This window comes from Eucyclogobius newberryi, unplaced genomic scaffold (assembly GCF_026437365.1).
Source record: "Eucyclogobius newberryi isolate DKJ021-1_F unplaced genomic scaffold, fEucNew1.0.hap1 SCAF_13, whole genome shotgun sequence".
Taxonomy (NCBI): Eukaryota; Metazoa; Chordata; class Actinopteri; order Gobiiformes; family Gobiidae; genus Eucyclogobius; species Eucyclogobius newberryi.
Window position 1 is genome coordinate 18,771,303 of NW_027315757.1, and position 16,249 is coordinate 18,787,551.

The 16,249-nt window shown below is 44.0% G+C and overlaps 1 protein-coding gene across 1 annotated transcript; it reads left to right on the forward strand.

Annotated features, from left to right (window-relative positions):
- The first annotated feature begins 1,732 nt into the window (after nucleotides 1-1,732).
- cdipt (CDP-diacylglycerol--inositol 3-phosphatidyltransferase (phosphatidylinositol synthase)) lies at nucleotides 1,733-16,181 on the forward strand. Its single transcript, XM_072442823.1, has 7 exons — nucleotides 1,733-1,898; nucleotides 3,516-3,650; nucleotides 4,514-4,620; nucleotides 11,389-11,435; nucleotides 11,612-11,693; nucleotides 12,673-12,754; nucleotides 13,068-16,181. Exons 1-7 carry the CDS (start codon nucleotides 1,856-1,858, stop codon nucleotides 13,205-13,207), a joined length of 636 nt encoding a protein of 211 aa, XP_072298924.1. The 5' UTR covers nucleotides 1,733-1,855; the 3' UTR covers nucleotides 13,208-16,181.
- The last annotated feature ends 68 nt before the right edge of the window (nucleotides 16,182-16,249 follow it).

A 16,249-nucleotide genomic window follows, 5' to 3' on the forward strand; every position in this document is an offset into this window, starting at 1 on the left:
TTGGCTTTAAAATCTCAAAAGGATTGCCTTAAAGATTTTATTCTTGGTCCATCCTGAGTCCGTGGACTAGGACTGTGTGGACTTGATCCTTGTACATTATTATAGCATTGTTAACGGGGGGTTAGGGGTTAACGTTAGGGGTTAACGATAGGGGTTGCCAAAAGCCTTAACGAGGAAGAATAACCGAGTTCTTAACCGTTTTCTCATCTCAGTCGTGACAAACGTCCTCAGCGCTTTTCCAATGGGGCCAAAACTCTCGTAAAGGGAGCATATTTTTTGTACAGCATCGTCCAATCAGGTGACAGAGAAGGGCGTGGCTTCCTGTTTTACACTGCGAGCTGCATGTGACGGACTTCATTTCCCAGAAGCCTCAGGGCCGCCGCGCGTTACATTTCGAGCCAGTATTAACCCGTTTCTGGTGCCATGTTTTAGTTTGAGTTTTAGTAAATTTTTTGTAAATATATTTGGATGAGAACACTGTACGTTCCGCCTGACTTTTTGCACAGCTGGATGGGTTTGAACCACGCAGTCTACCTCGTCTGCTCCGTTTGTAGAAAATCTAATAAAATGTGCAAATGTCGTCGAAAGCAGCGGCTCTTTTTTTGTGAGGTCTAATTTTGCTAATAATTCCCTGTTTTCTGTTCTGTCACGTTCTGGACCATTGCTGGACTCTAAACACGGACTGGAAGCCAAAAGCATTTAATTTTGTTTATCGCCACGTTCTTTTTGTTTTTCAGAATTTTTGGCTCAAAACTGAACGATTCAAAACGTCCAATAAATGATTCCCAAATGTGGCTTGTGTCGTCGGCGTTTGTTTTCAAAGTGGAACGTTTAAACTGTTAACAAAAAGGACAAAGGTTTTCATCCCCGTGGCTTCTTTATGGTTTAAACAAACGTGATAACTGGTCATAATAACTGCATAATTATTAATGACGTGTATAATTCAACGCGTCACATTCAAAAGCATCAGGACTCAAAATGGAGGCGGAATGTGATAGGGTCTATAAATAAGTCTGATTATTATAGGTGCTCTGATCAGGGAGGCGGAGCGACACGTCACAACAGAGCGCCGACCTTCACAATAAAAGCTCGAGATGGACCGATAGTGGAGGAAAAGTATTTCCCTCAGACTGGGACCGAAGTGATGAGACTCAAAGGGAAACGTGCATTAGTTTATTGTCTTAATCAAAGTAATGGTTTATTAGGATCTATTGTTAGGTCCTGTTGCTTTATGTAGTATTGTATCAACACTCTATTCCCCTAATATATTTCCAAAAATCAGAACCAGAAAAGGTTTATTGCCATTGTCAGTGAACACAGATTAGGAACTTGCTTCCCAACCAGGGGTAATTACCGTCCCCAGATCAAAGTCCAGTTTTGCCCTGCGCATGCGTTGAATGTTTTTAGATTTAGTGTTTGAGTAAATGATGACAGTGCATATTAATAAGCATAACGGTATAAATATGCTGGATTTAGCATGAATCTAATTTCCATCCATAGTCCACGTTTATCAGTAAAACATATCTTTTAACATCATTACAAGTAAGAACATTAAAACAAACATGTTACATTGAAATGGGTTACATTTTTTAAGATTCATACTCGCAGATTTGATTAGTTTCCAGACATTTTTTTTTTCCTTCAAAAGATTACCGCCGCTGTGGTTGTGTTTTATTGTGAAAGGTTAGACCCGACGCGTTGTTTATGAGTTGTGACGTATTCGACGTTCTGACGCAGACCGGAAGTGTTAAATACATCACTTTTCTTTCCGGTGCTGAAGAAAAATCACGAAAAACGCCGCATTTCCTACATTTTCGCCTCAAACTGTTGGATTGACCGGAGCTGCGGCGTCGCCATGTCTGAGGAAAACATCTTTCTGTTCGTGCCGAACCTCATCGGTCAGTTTGATCCCGGGTTTAACACGAAATGTAGTGTTTATTTCCTGAAAGGTGCAGCCGCCACTTCCTCTCTGAGGTCATCTTTGCTTTTATGTCATTATTTCAGCATTTGAGGGAAATAAACGCAGATTCGACACGGCGCGGTTTGAAGTAATTGTATGTATGTACAATAAATGTAAATGTAATTTTCAAAGGTCTGGGATAGAATGAGCTGAAGATAAAAGCAGAATGTCAACATGTGAATGATTGTTAAAATAGATGTGTTTTTGCAAAGAGAACGTGAAATCTTCAATCTTAAAAAATAATCATTATTTAACAGTTTATGTCATTGTTGGTTTGATTCTTTTTAAATCCTGCTGTAAATTAAGGCAAGGAAAAAAAAATGACAATAGTTATAACTGCATTATAAAGCTGCAACTTACAATTGTTTTAGCAGTCGACAGTCAAAATGTTATTTCTGTTGTAGATTCAGACTTTTAAAATATGTTGTTTATCCACATAAACAACATATTTATGTGGATAAACAGCATATCCACATTAATATGATTAAGTCCAAAATCCTGTTGTTGTATTCCTCTAAAGTTAAGTTTGTCTGGACTAAAACACACAAAAACCTTCAGACATTATTAAATCAAAATATAAAAAAAAGATCAAACTGTTTCTGGTTTTCATCAATATAAAAACTTTATTCATAAACATTCTGTCTCTAGAAGCTTCAGTGGCTCTTGGTTTGGAGGTTACTCAAGATGTTTCTGAGGAAATGATGTCACCAGTGTTTGGTGCATGTTCTGGCAGAAGCGGTACAGAGGTGGTACAGAGGTGGTACAGAAGTGGTACAGAGGCGGTACAGAAGTGGTACAGAGGCGGTACAGAGGCGGTACAGAGGCGGTACAGAAGTGGTACAGAAGCGGTACAGAGGCGGTACAGAGGTGGTACAGAAGTGGTACAGAAGTGGTACAGAGGCGGTACAGAGGTGGTACAGAAGTGGTACAGAGGCGGTACAGAAGCGGTACAGAAGCGGTACAGAGGTGGTACAGAAGTGGTACAGAAGTGGTACAGAAGTGGTACAGAGGCGGTACAGAAGTGGTACAGAAGTGGTACAGAGGCGGTACAGAGGCGGTACAGAGGCGGTACAGAGGCGGTACAGAGGCGGTACAGAAGCGGTACAGAAGCGGTACAGAGGCGGTACAGAAGCGGTACAGAGGCGGTACAGAGGCGGTACAGAAGCGGTACAGAAGCGGTACAGAAGCGGTACAGAGGCGGTACAGAAGCGGTACAGAAGCGGTACAGAAGCGGTACAGAAGCGGTACAGAAGCGGTACAGAAGCGGTACAGAAGTGGTACAGAAGCGGTACAGAAGCGGTACAGAAGCGGTACAGAAGCGGTACAGAGGCGGTACAGAGGCGGTACAGAGGCGGTACAGGCTTTCTGGCTCCAGCCTGTCCTCAGCTATAACGTTGGTATTCTTCCTCCTGATGTTCTCGTTCCTCCTGATGCTCCTGATGTTCTCGTTCCTCCTGATGTTCTCGTTCCTCCTGATGCTCCTGATTCTCTCGTTCCTCCTGATGCTCCTGATGCTCTGCTCTCGTGGTTCATGTTTGTCTGTATCTTTCCTCAGGTTACGCCCGTGTGGCTCTCGCTCTGCTCTCATTCCTCCTGATGCCCTGCTGCCCGTGGCCAGCCGTCTCCTGTTACCTCCTCAGCGCGCTCCTCGATGCGTTTGACGGACATGCCGCCAGAGCCCTGAACCAATGTGAGTCGCGTTTCATACAATAAGAACTCATAGAAGACTCAGAATGTTGGGATCAGGTCTCTGTCGCCCCCTGCTGTTCGTCCAGTTCTTTTGTTTAGGCCGTGGCTGCAGAGCTGCGGCGCGGTCAAATGGCCCAGCAGTTTCAGGAACCGCGGCACTGCCATATAGCCTCATGGCTAACCCTAACCCTAACCCTAACCCTAACCCTGACCTTAACCTTAACCCTGACCTTGACCTTAACCCTAACCCTAACCTTAACACTAACCTTAACCCTGACCCTAACCCTAACCCGGCGCGGTCAAATAGTGCAGCAGTTTCAGGAGCCGCGGCACAAAATAACATGTCAGTTTCGGCCGCGTGCCGCGGCTCTGTAGACACACCCTTGTTTTTAACCTTAACCACGTCATGAGCCTGTTTCACTCAAGCAGCAGAGCGCCCCCCAGTGTCCCAATCATGAATCACACGATCAAGTGTTTATTATTGACATTACCCTCTTTGCGTCCCACCGGAGCAGGAACTTACATTTCTGTCTCTGTTATTAGAAACTCACATAAAATAAACTGTTGCAGAAAATGTGTTGTTAATAATGATCCTTTTCTGCCTTGGTGAGTTTATTCGTTGTTAAAGATTTGACGAGGCCTGGACCTGGAAGTCACAGACAAACAAAGGCTTTCTCTTTGTCTCACTTTGGTCTTTAGTTAAAATAAACCAGAATAAAACCGGGGCTAAAACTGAACCTAAAACCGGGCCTAAAACCAGGGCTAAACTGGGACTAAACTTGGGCTAAACCATTTCCTTTACAGTTGCAAAGGGACTTGATCTTTCAGCGTCTCTAAATATTCTGTTTGTTTTGTGTATTTTAGCGACAAAGTTCGGAGCGATGATGGACATGCTGACTGACCGCTGTGCCACCATGTGTCTGCTGGTCAACCTGTCGCTGCTCTACCCGTCCTGCACCTTCCTGTTTCAGGTGCCACACAACGTCCAACGCGACGGGGCGGGGTGACGGGGCAGGCGAGCTCAAAAATCTATATACATTACAGCAACGGGAGATCTGACCAGAAAGAATACATCAACGTAGATGGATGAAACAGGCTGCGATATAAACAGGGGCCCGTAGCCCCTCAAATCGCCGGCGGGCACGGGGTTTGAATTAGGAGGGGGCCCCCTGTGCCCCTGTATCGAAATTCCTCGAAAAAATCAAGATTTAACTAGTAATTTGGTCATGTTTGGGGCATTTTCATCACTTAAGTTTCATTTTGACAGACATGCTACTTCGCAGTATTCTCGCTTCTCATTGGCCGAACGGTGTCCGTGATCTAATTTCGATGAAAGCGGGCATCTGATTGGTCGCTGCGTTCGGTCGCGTTCGGGTGTACTCGGAAATGCCCGGTCTAATTTTACCCCAAAAGTGATATCTAGGTTGGCGGGCGTCAATCTCTACTCAGTCCACAATTCAGTCTTTTTAAAGTTGTTTGCAACAAAAGCTGTAGTTTTGCACATTAGGGATAATGTCAATGTGAAAGTATCTTGAAGGGGGAAAACCCCCATCACCAAAAAAACAAAAAGTGACTGATGAACAGAAAAGGAAAAAAAAATGATTATGAGAAGAATGATAGAGACAGGCAGAATATGGAGTGGTGGGACACACCTGTCCCCTGCATCAGTCTGACAGGAGCAGGATTATTGTACCGTGTGTTTGGCCTTTCCTCAAAAGGGATACAAGGCACAGGTATTTATTTGACAAGCTTTGGTATTTAACAATACTGATACTTTATTTGTTCTCTGACAAGATTATGATTCAGAATATTTCATGATCTCTGGTTTATATGAATTCAGTATTTGTGCTCTTCCTTCATATAAAATATAAGATAAAATGTGATAAAATGTGAATATATGATTATATTTCTGTGATGTATTTTATCTGCATAATAGTGATATATTATCTGCATCATTAGTCTAAGAGAAGAACGGGTGTGTGACAAACTGGATTTGTGAAGGGGTCGTAAAGATGGCCAAAGGATGTTTACCCTAGGGGGGGTGATAACCCAGACGAGTCTGGGTAATGTTTACCCAAGGCTTGATCTCTACGGAAAAATACCAAGTGCCTTGATGTGAGGCTGACCAATGAGAAATGTGACCCGCCTATTCCAGAATATCTAACAAAACCAACCAGCATGGGAAAAAACGGGGTGAGACGCGGGGGTGAGACGCAGGAGGGTCAGCCAGGCTCCTTACAACGGCCTGGCTGACACAGTCCCCGCGTTTTCTCCCATGCATGCCACACAAATGTCTGATGTTTCTGTGTCGTTTCATATTCTAGGTTGAATTGTGTTCTCTATGTGTTAAGGAATAGCATCGGTGTATGTCTAATTCCATGACATTTTCTGGTCCTATCGAGCCGGACGACAAGCAGCCCCTTCGCGGAGATTGACGGGTGAATCGGTGAAGTCTGTGCACAGCTGAAGGAAGTCCACTTTTCCCGTGGCCGCCCATCGCACCTCAGTCTCCGCGAGGAGAGCGCGTCGTTTCGAAGCAGCAGGAGAACACAGGCGACAAAGAAGGTCAGACAAAACATTGTGTGTGAAAAAGAGTTAGCCATAAAACGTTTTTATGCATTAGTTTGATATTTACTGGAAAAATATTGTATGCTTTTATGCGCAGTTAGGTATTACTGAGGAAATACCCAGTTTCATATTACTGAGGAAATATTTTAGGCAGTTAGGTATTACTGAGGAAATACCCAGTTTCATATTACTGAGGAAATATTTTAGGCAGTTAGGTATTACTGAGGAAATACCCAGTTTCATATTACTGAGGAAATATTTTAGGCAGTTAGGTATTACTGAGGAAATACCCAGTTTCATATTACTGAGGAAATACGCAGTTAGGTATTACTGAGGAAATACCCAGTTTAATATTACTGAGGAAATATGTGTGAATGTAAGCGCTGTGCACGAGCGAAGTAAGTAAGAGAGAAGTGTGAATGTGTGAATGAGGATTAATAGTGATTAACTAACAAGTGTGAATCACAATTAATCATACAAGGGTCACAAGGCGTTATTCTGAGAGATCTAAAATTTGCAGTCACGGGTGAATCTTAAACACCACGTTTATGTCCGGAGGAATCTAATAAGGAATTTTCTCTAGAAGCTTGACATTAACCGTGACTGTAAAGCAAGTAGCATTTCTCTCAGACGACCGAGACCAAATAATGCCAAAATTATCACCCCAAACTGTAAAAAGACAAAGGAAAAGTCATAAGAGGATTTTGGAGGGAGACTTCCAGCGTGCTCAGATGACGTGGCAGAGAGGGGGAGATAAGGGGGGTCAACAAGGCAGGAGGAAGGGAAGAAAGCAGTTCAGAGGACGCTCTGAACTGATGAAATTAGGAATTAAACCCAGCTGGTTTTAAATTTTAGTATTTGAGAGCTCTGTATTTCAACAAATTTAGGGTTTTGTTTGATTGACAACAATCAATTATAAAGATTGTATTAAACTTGATAAGAGATGAAGATTAATTCAGATTTTCATAGATGGCCAATTTTTTGGGGAATGTGATCACAGACAGGACACTTCCTGTCCCCGACATAGAAGACAAAAGTTGTGTTTTTATGGTATCGTGTTTTTTGAGTGCACAGAACAAAGCTACGTTTTGTTTTGTTTTGTTTTGTTTTATTTTTGGACATGACAAAATTATCTTTTTGGACTTAATATGTAACCATAATGCATGACTAGATGAAAGTACAGGACGAAAAGACAGAAGTGTTTTTAAATTTAGGATCAAATACAGGCACAGGCCTGGAAGTGATAATGTGGGTAAATGAGTGACGACTGATGTTTTTGGACATAGGAGTAGAACGGGCAGTAAGTAAAGTGATAGTAAAAGTTATATCAGTAACTTATTTATTTGTATTATCATGAGGAAACCTCGTATTGCATGTAGACGTAAGCAGGGAATAAGTTAAATAGTGACGTCAAATGCCCTCCCAGGAAAGACATGACTGTGTGTCATTAACTAAGGCAATTGATGCAGAAGTGGGGGGACATGGGAGAATATGGGTCATAAAGATAGTCAGAGATAACAGGGGCTATTGACTGGCAAAGAATCTGGAGGACTCAGGATGGAGCAGATGTTGTTATCTTTGAGTATCAACGGCAACACCTCAGGGGGGGTTGATTGATGAGTAATAGGGAAAAGTTAAAATTAACAGCGAAAGAATTTGACATTCTAAAGTAAATACCTGAAGGATTGTGGAGATTCATCAAGAATTGAATAGATTTAAATAAGACAATATCATCTAAATTTAGACGCTATAGAAGTTATGAAAACCAATGATAACAGGACTTAAACATTATAGGACTCAGGACGGAGACAAGAGATGGTTAGACTGATAAAATGATGTGCCTTATGTACAAGGGGAAGGTTTAGGATCATTTTGATTGTTATACACATATAGACTTGCTAGAACAAACTAATACACAATGTTTGTAAAGCACCACATGAGCAGGTGTGAGAGATTGAGTTTGAAACTCACCTGAAGCACATATAGAAGATTAGCACATATTACATTAGATGGGTGACATTATTCAGGCCACACCCACAGAGGAGATGTGAAATTTGATGTTAAAAATTCTAAGTTGTGAACTGACCCTTATGGCCAGCTCAACGGGGGAATTATTGAGATAATTATTATTGTTTGATGTATTTGAATACATACATACATACATACATACATACATACATACATACATACATACATACATACATACATACATACATACATACATACATACATACATACATACATACATACATACATACATACATACATACATACATACGCGCGCACACGTGGAGACCAAACATTTAGAGTTTGAAACTTTTAGAGTTTGAAACATTTAGAGTTTGAAACATTGGGAGTTTGAAACAAATGGTGGTAAAACAGATTTACAAGTTACAGATCGCAGAGGCAGTGTCGGATTACAGACACACAGGGTGGGGGCCCAGCGCCGTGGAGGGGGGGCTCAGCCAGGGATGTGACCACTGAACTGTGAAAGGTCAAGAGGTGACATTGCGGAGTGGAAGACAGACGCAATTCCATCTCTTCCTTGATTACATCTTGGATTAGTGAAAGTTGTAAACTATCTGGATTATTGAATTTTGTTTAAATGTAGTAGTTTGAGAAATGGGAATTCCATATCTCAAAAAGGAGGGATATGTACGTGTAAACAAATATTACGAATCAATAATTCCAAAAAAAAAAAAAATTGTAAACAGGAAAACTGTTTGAAATACACTGAATTGTCGAAAAGACTTTGTTTATCACCACAGCAGAACGTGTTGGAGATGTGGTGTTTACAAAGACGAGCCAGGTGGACGAGCAAAGTGGACGGAGCCACATCGTGTCGTCCTCACACCGACCATTGGAGGGACGAGAACATGGGTGCTCTCATGGGAAAGTGAGAGAAATGTCTGGACAACACAGCGGCATAGCCATAACATCGCAGACGCAGGACTTCGTTTGTATTCTTCGTTTTTGTATGCAGAGACAACAAACAGATTCTACAGTACGCAAAGTACTATACTCTGCTACAATGAACGAGAGACAGAGGCTACGGTGCGCAGAGTACCATACTCTGTGAAAAAGAATCAACGAGTTATCATCATCAAGTGATGACGGTAATATGGGTGCTGAACACCTGTATTATGCAATTGGGACAATCGGGACAAGAGGGACAATCGATCAACATACACAGAAATGGAATATAGAGGGAAGAAAATAAGTGATCAACATGAAAGGTTATGAAATGTGTAATGTGAAATGTTTAATGTACAATGTATAATTGACATGACAGTAGCTGAAGAAACACAATGGCATATTATACAGCCACTGTTGTTTGCACTAACTGAGAGTTTTTTATCTGCTACAACATCACTACATGTAATGTTCATGAGATTATGAATTGAGATGGGAAATGTACCAGTTCATATGTGTCAAAGGTGTGATCGAAGCGAGCAGCGGGAGGAGGTCTCTTAAGAAACCAAGCGAGGACGTATGGTGGTGTGGAGACACAGTGCTGAGGGCTTGGAAACAAAGGGACTAGGACGTTGTGCCTATGTCTCTTTTGTGACCAGCATCACCCAGAACCATACCGCAGGGTCAAGGTCGAGAGGTTAGTGGACAGTCTGGTTCCAGTAGCACCTGATACAACGTATTTGATGTTATTGGGGTGTCCAGAGAGGTCCCTGACGAGTCAAAGTGACTGACCAGAGAGCAGCGGGTTTAAGGGCTTTCCGCTTGTACTTCTATATTTCCCATCACACCGCACCAAATTATAGACAAGATAAACTGTCTGTTTGTCAAATTACAGAGATTGACCAATCTGACTAAAAATTTAGGACAGTAATGCTGTAGACATGTTGTGGGCCGAGAGAAAAGGAGTGTGTTCAATGTTGAAAAATGTGCATAACTTTTTGAGTGTAAAAGTGTCATTTTAACACCAATATGAAAGACATGTTGAAAACTGAAAAGAATGATATGTTTGGCATATGAGACAGTAGACTAATGCTTTGATAAACAGGAGGGAAATGTGATAAAATGTGAATATATGATTATATTTCTGTGATGTATTTTATCTGCATAATAGTGATATATTATCTGCATCATTAGTCTAAGAGAAGAACGGGTGTGTGACAAACTGGATTTGTGAAGGGGTTGTAAAGATGGGCCAAAGGATGTTTACCCTAGGGGGGGGTGATAACCCAGACGAGTCTGGGTAATGTTTACCCAAGGCTTGATCTCTACGGAAAAATACCAAGTGCCTTGATGTGAGGCTGACCAATGAGAAATGTGACCCGCCTATTCCAGAATATCTAATAAAACCAACCAGCATGGGAAAAAACGGGGTGAGACGCGGGGGTGAGACGCAGGAGGGTCAGCCAGGCTCCTTACAACGGCTTGGCTGACACAGTCCCCGCGTTTTCTCCCATGCATGCCACACAAATGTCTGATGTTTCTGTGTCGTTTCATATTCTAGGTTGAATTGTGTTCTCTATGTGTTAAGGAATAGCATCGGTGTATGTCTAATTCCATGACATAAAAGTACTTTAAATTGTTTTACATGCGAATAACGAGGTTTGAAACAACACATGTATCTTGTTCTTATGACGCCGTGATGCCGCTGGGGGGGCCCCCAACTTTTTTAGATAGGTGGCCCCCCTGGCCTCTAACTTTGAAAATCTATTTCTCAGCCTGTGAAACCTGGGGAAAAATGGCCCCGCCCTAAACTTGAGACGTCCAAAATTTCAACAAACTTGTCGTCGGGTTTTTATCCGATGGACTCCAAACTGAGGCGGGACAAATGCAGGGGCAAATGTTGAAAAAAGAATGTTCAAAAGTCTCAGGTTGTGGTCATAACGAGGCCATAATGAGGTCATAACGATGTCATAACGATGTCATAACGATGTCATAACGATGTCATAACGATGTCATAACGATGTCATAACGATGTCATAACGATGTCATAACGAGGTCATAACGAGCTCTTAACAAAGCTCCACATGGTTCAGTCCAAATCCGATGAACCAGTCTTTGTGTATTTGGACGAGCCTTTTGAAAACGTCTCTCTAGCGCCCCCTACAATGTGTAAACGTGTATCTCTGAAGTGACAGCCGCAGTTTTGAGGTCGAGGCCCTTTATCTCCACCTGCAGTTTTAATTGTGTGTGTGTTTCAGGTGAACATGTGTCTGGACATCAGCAGCCACTGGCTCCACCTACACAGGTAAGACACGCCCCCACATGATTATGAGTATTTTATTTTGCCTTGATACTTCTGAAAGTTCAAACGTCTCTCAAATCTTCTTTTAAATCCACAAAAAGCATTAAATGTATCTGTAATAGAATTGTTTGCATTAAAAAACGATGTCTATCTGGTGACATCACTTCCTGTTTCCTTAGTTCCACAATAAAAGGTTCGTCGAGTCACAAAAGCATCGACCTGTCCGGAAATCCCATCCTTCGGGTTTACTACACCTCCAAGGTACAAATACTGCAAATACTACACCACCAATGTACAAATACTGCAAATACTATACTCCCAAGGTACAAATACTGCAAATACTACTCCTCCAAGGTACAAATACTGCAAATACTACACCACCAATGTACAAATACTGCAAATACTACACTTCCAAGGTACACATTTTTACTACTATTTTAGGACCTTTTGTAACAAAAGTTCATAAAAAGCATCCCTTTTGAATCAGATGTGAACGTTATTCCTTTTCAGTTGGTCTGTCCTAAAGCAGTGGTTCACGTGGCTCCGCTCGAGGCGGGGTTCACGTGGCGCCGCTCGAGGCGGGGTTCACGTGGCGCCGCTCGAGGCGGGGTTCACGTGGCGCCGCTCGAGGCGGGGTTCACGTGGCGCCGCTCGAGGCGGGGTTCACGTGGCGCCGCTCGAGGCGGGGTTCACGTGGCTCCGCTCGAGGCGGGGTTCACGTGGCGCCGCTCGAGGCGGGGTTCCGCTCGAGGCGGGGTTCACGTGGCTCCGCTCGAGGCGGGGTTCACGTGGCTCCGCTCGAGGCGGGGTTCACGTGGCGCCGCTCGAGGCGGGGTTCCGCTCGAGGCGGGGTTCACGTGGCTCCGCTCGAGGCGGGGTTCACGTGGCTCCGCTCGAGGCGGGGTTCCGCTCGAGGCGGGGTTCACGTGGCTCCGCTCGAGGCGGGGTTCACGTGGCTCCGCTCGAGGCGGGGTTCACGTGGCTCCGCTCGAGGCGGGGTTCACGTGGCGCCGCTCGAGGCGGGGTTCACGTGGCGCCGCTCGAGGCGGGGTTCACGTGGCGCCGCTCGAGGCGGGGTTCACGTGGGTTCACGTGGCGCCGCTCGAGGCGGGGTTCACGTGGGTTCACGTGGCGCCGCTCGAGGCGGGGTTCACGTGGCTCCGCTCGAGGCGGGGTTCACGTGGCTCCGCTCGAGGTGTGCGGCTCTTCCATAAAGTAACTGCATGTTGTTTGTTTTCAGCCGGTTCTGTTTGTGATGTGCGCTGGAAACGAGCTATTCTTCTGTCTGCTCTACGTCCTCCACCACATCGAGGAGCCTGCAGGTGAAACATGGGACTTAAGTCTTGAAATAAATTCATTTGTATATTTATGAAGGACAGCCCCTTGACATAAGGCTGCTTAAATATTATGTGAGAAATCTTATTTGTGCTTCACGTCTCTGTCCCGAGCTCCACGTCTCTGTCCCGAGCTCCACGTCTCTGTCCCGAGCTCCACGTCTCTGTCCCGAGCTCCACGTCTCTGTCCCGAGCTCCACGTCTCTGTCCCGAGCTCCACGTCTCTGTCCCGAGCTTCACGTCTCTGTCCCGAGCTTCATGTCTCTGTCCCTAGCTTCACACTTGTCTCCTGTTTCCTTAGGTTGGCTTTACGCGCTCCTGTTCCTCTGCGCTCTCATCTCTTTGGCCAAATCTGCCATTTCCGTGGTCCACCTGGTCACAGCGTCGCAGAACATGGCCGCGCTCGACACGGCAGAGCGCCAGAGCTCCAAGAAGCAGTGAGAAGGAGACCGACGCCAAAACCCCGAGCAGAAACACCAAGACCGAGCAGAGCGTTCTCGACCAGAGCAGAGGAGAGGGAGGTTCACAGGGACACGCCAAGTTTATTTTATGTTTTATTGAGTTTAAATAGTTCTCGACACAGGTTTAGATTTAGAGGAGCCGACAGAGCAGAGGTATTATATATTTACATCAGTTAACCGCTAAAACTGGACCAAAACCGGACAAAGAACCGGACTAAACCCGGACTTAAGGGGGTTACAGACTGCGGCGTCCAAAGCGTCCAGTTTACATTCAAAGTCTATGTAAACGCTCGTTGAACGTCTCCTGCGTTTTCGCCGCTCTCGGCGCGTCCGACGCTGACATGTTCAGCTTTGTCCAACTTTGTCCAACTTTCTGCGTTGGACGCGGTGCAGCAGCCAATCAGAGATGACGCCCCAGTGACGTGCTAAGCACAACCCGGAAAAAGACCCAAAACAAACCCCGCAAAATAAAGAAAGAAGAAAAAAAATCCTTAAGACCAAATAATGATATTGACTAAACTCTGTTCAGGGACCCGCAAGTATATGCGGGTCCCTGACGGGCCCCGGAGCCCATCACCTCCGCTTTTGGAATTTGGTAACGTTAATAAACCAAAGCCATAGTCCAACATTAAACTCCATGTACACCATGAGAAAAGCAACACAGCACAACTTCTCCACTGAGCATGTGCAGGACGACTCGGACGCACGTCTGCTGCTGAGTGTATTCTACGGACATGAGTCCGGGGCGTTTGTCTTCAAATGTACAGGCGTCTACGGGCTCGAATTTGACGCCGCGGTGTGTACCTAGCATAAGAACCGGACCAAGAACCGGACCAAACCAGAACCGGACTAGAACAAACTTAGGGGCTAAACTTGAAGCTAGCCAGGACTAAACCAAGACTAAATGAATAAATTTGTACTAAATGAAGATTAAAAGAGGACTAAAACGAGGGTTAAACTAGTATTAAACTAAGAGACTTTACAGGTTGTTTAGTCCCTGTCGCTTTGCTCCTGTCGGCCATCTTAAGACACTGTGCAGGCGAGCTGACCCCTGTCTTCACTGGCATTTTAACACCTCCCTGGAGTCATGCCATGTCCCAGCCTGCTTCAAGTTGTCCATCATTGTTCCTAAGAAGCCCCGGACCACTGGACTTAATGACTACAGACCTGTGGTGCTGATGTCTGAGGTCATGGACCCCCTGCAGGACCTCCTCAGGACCCCTGGTGGACCCCTTGCTGTTCGCCTACAGAACCAACAGGTGTATGGATGACGCCATCAACCTGGCACTCCACTTCACCCTGCAGCATCTGGACTCCCTGGGAACCTACACCAGGATCCTGTTTGTGGACTTCAGCTCTGCATTCAACACCATCCTCCTTGCTAGATCATGGACTTCAGGAAAGTCACAGCCCCCGCTCACCATCTTAGACTTCCTCTGCTTTCTCAGCACCACCATCACCCGGGACCTCAAGTGTGAGCTCACCATCAGCTCTCTCATCAAGGCCCAGCAGAGGATGTACTTTCTGCAGCAGCTGAGGAAAGCAAAGCTGACAGGGGAGATGATCCTGTCGGCCGCTCCTGTTTCGTCATAGAAACCACAAATGTCTAAACTCGGCCTTGTCCCTCTGAACTTTCCCTCTGACTCCAAACGTCCACGGATCAGAGTTTGAACGATTCATGACCAAAACAGCCGACATTCACATACGTCAAGAGCAGCTCAGACCAGGCCTTGAACTCATCACAGCGCCACCTGTGGTTTTAACAGAGAACTATCGACTCTTCAAAAATCTGTCAACAAAAATTCTAAACTGGAGGCAAATGTGAGCGCTATGAAAGCTGCTTTAAAGTTGAAGCAGAGTTTAGTGTTGAATGTTTTTTTCACTTTTGCCTCCATTCTGGAGTTTGCACATTCTGACAGAGCATTTAAAGGCTCTCATCACAAAATTCTAAAATAATGAATAAATGCACTTAAATAATGGGATTAAAACCAGATTATAGTGCGGTGCGTTTGAGGCCTTCAGTAAAGATCAGTATTTTTGTTGATGCGTTCACAGTGGTTTTATTCAAATATACGTGGTGCAAAACAACAAATATGAAGTTTAATATTAGTTTATTAGGAAACGAGCACTGTTTGTGAGAATATAATAAATAGAAATGTAGTAGGTTTGTTTCAAGCCACGAACGAGTGAAGAACCTGGACTCGACCAGGACAAATTCAGATATAAATTGTTACAATTTTACATCTTAAATCAGTTCAAACTTGAGGACTAAATGTTTACTTGATCAGTCCTGATTTAGTCCAGGTTTAGTTTAGTTTAGACCTGGTTTAAGTCCCCTTGGTTTCTTTTTTGTGGCTTGAAACCAAATCTGACAATCTTTGAGTGAGTTTTCACACTGACATGTTAATTTATTCGAAACACTGAATTATTGATGAATATTAGGCTAGTTTGTATTTTTCACTCGTGGTATTTTATGTTATTTTGTGAGAAATTCCATGTTTTTGTGCTGTTTTGAGGTTTTATTTCCATGTTTTATTCCATTATAAACCTGTGTAAGAGAGAGAGAAAGACTGGCCTCATTCAGACTCGGGTTTTGGAAAAGTAATTGGAGAGAGAATTTTACTTCACTTTGAGCATCTCCTCATCTCACAATATCTGACTTTGCAGCTTCTAAACCGTTTAAATCAACAAGAAAACTTCTTCTTTGGTGTTTTATGGCAGACAGACTGTCGTGAGCTCTGCAGAAGGGTCTGACTGAGGCCATGAGTTTGTTTTTAGCTGAACTTTTCCCGTTTGCTGCAGTTCCGTGAGTGTCCTCTAGAGGGCGCAGCTTCTGTTCATGTGAATGTACCAAAATTAAATCTATGATGCGAAACCAAGTCATATTTAAAGCTTAATACATGTATTTTTGCTGAATTTACTGTAAAATGACAATAAAAAAGTGTTTGAACGTATTTGCGTCACGTTTTGTCTGTTGAACTCTTTGACATTTGACTTGATAAATCTCCGGCTGTGGAGTTTG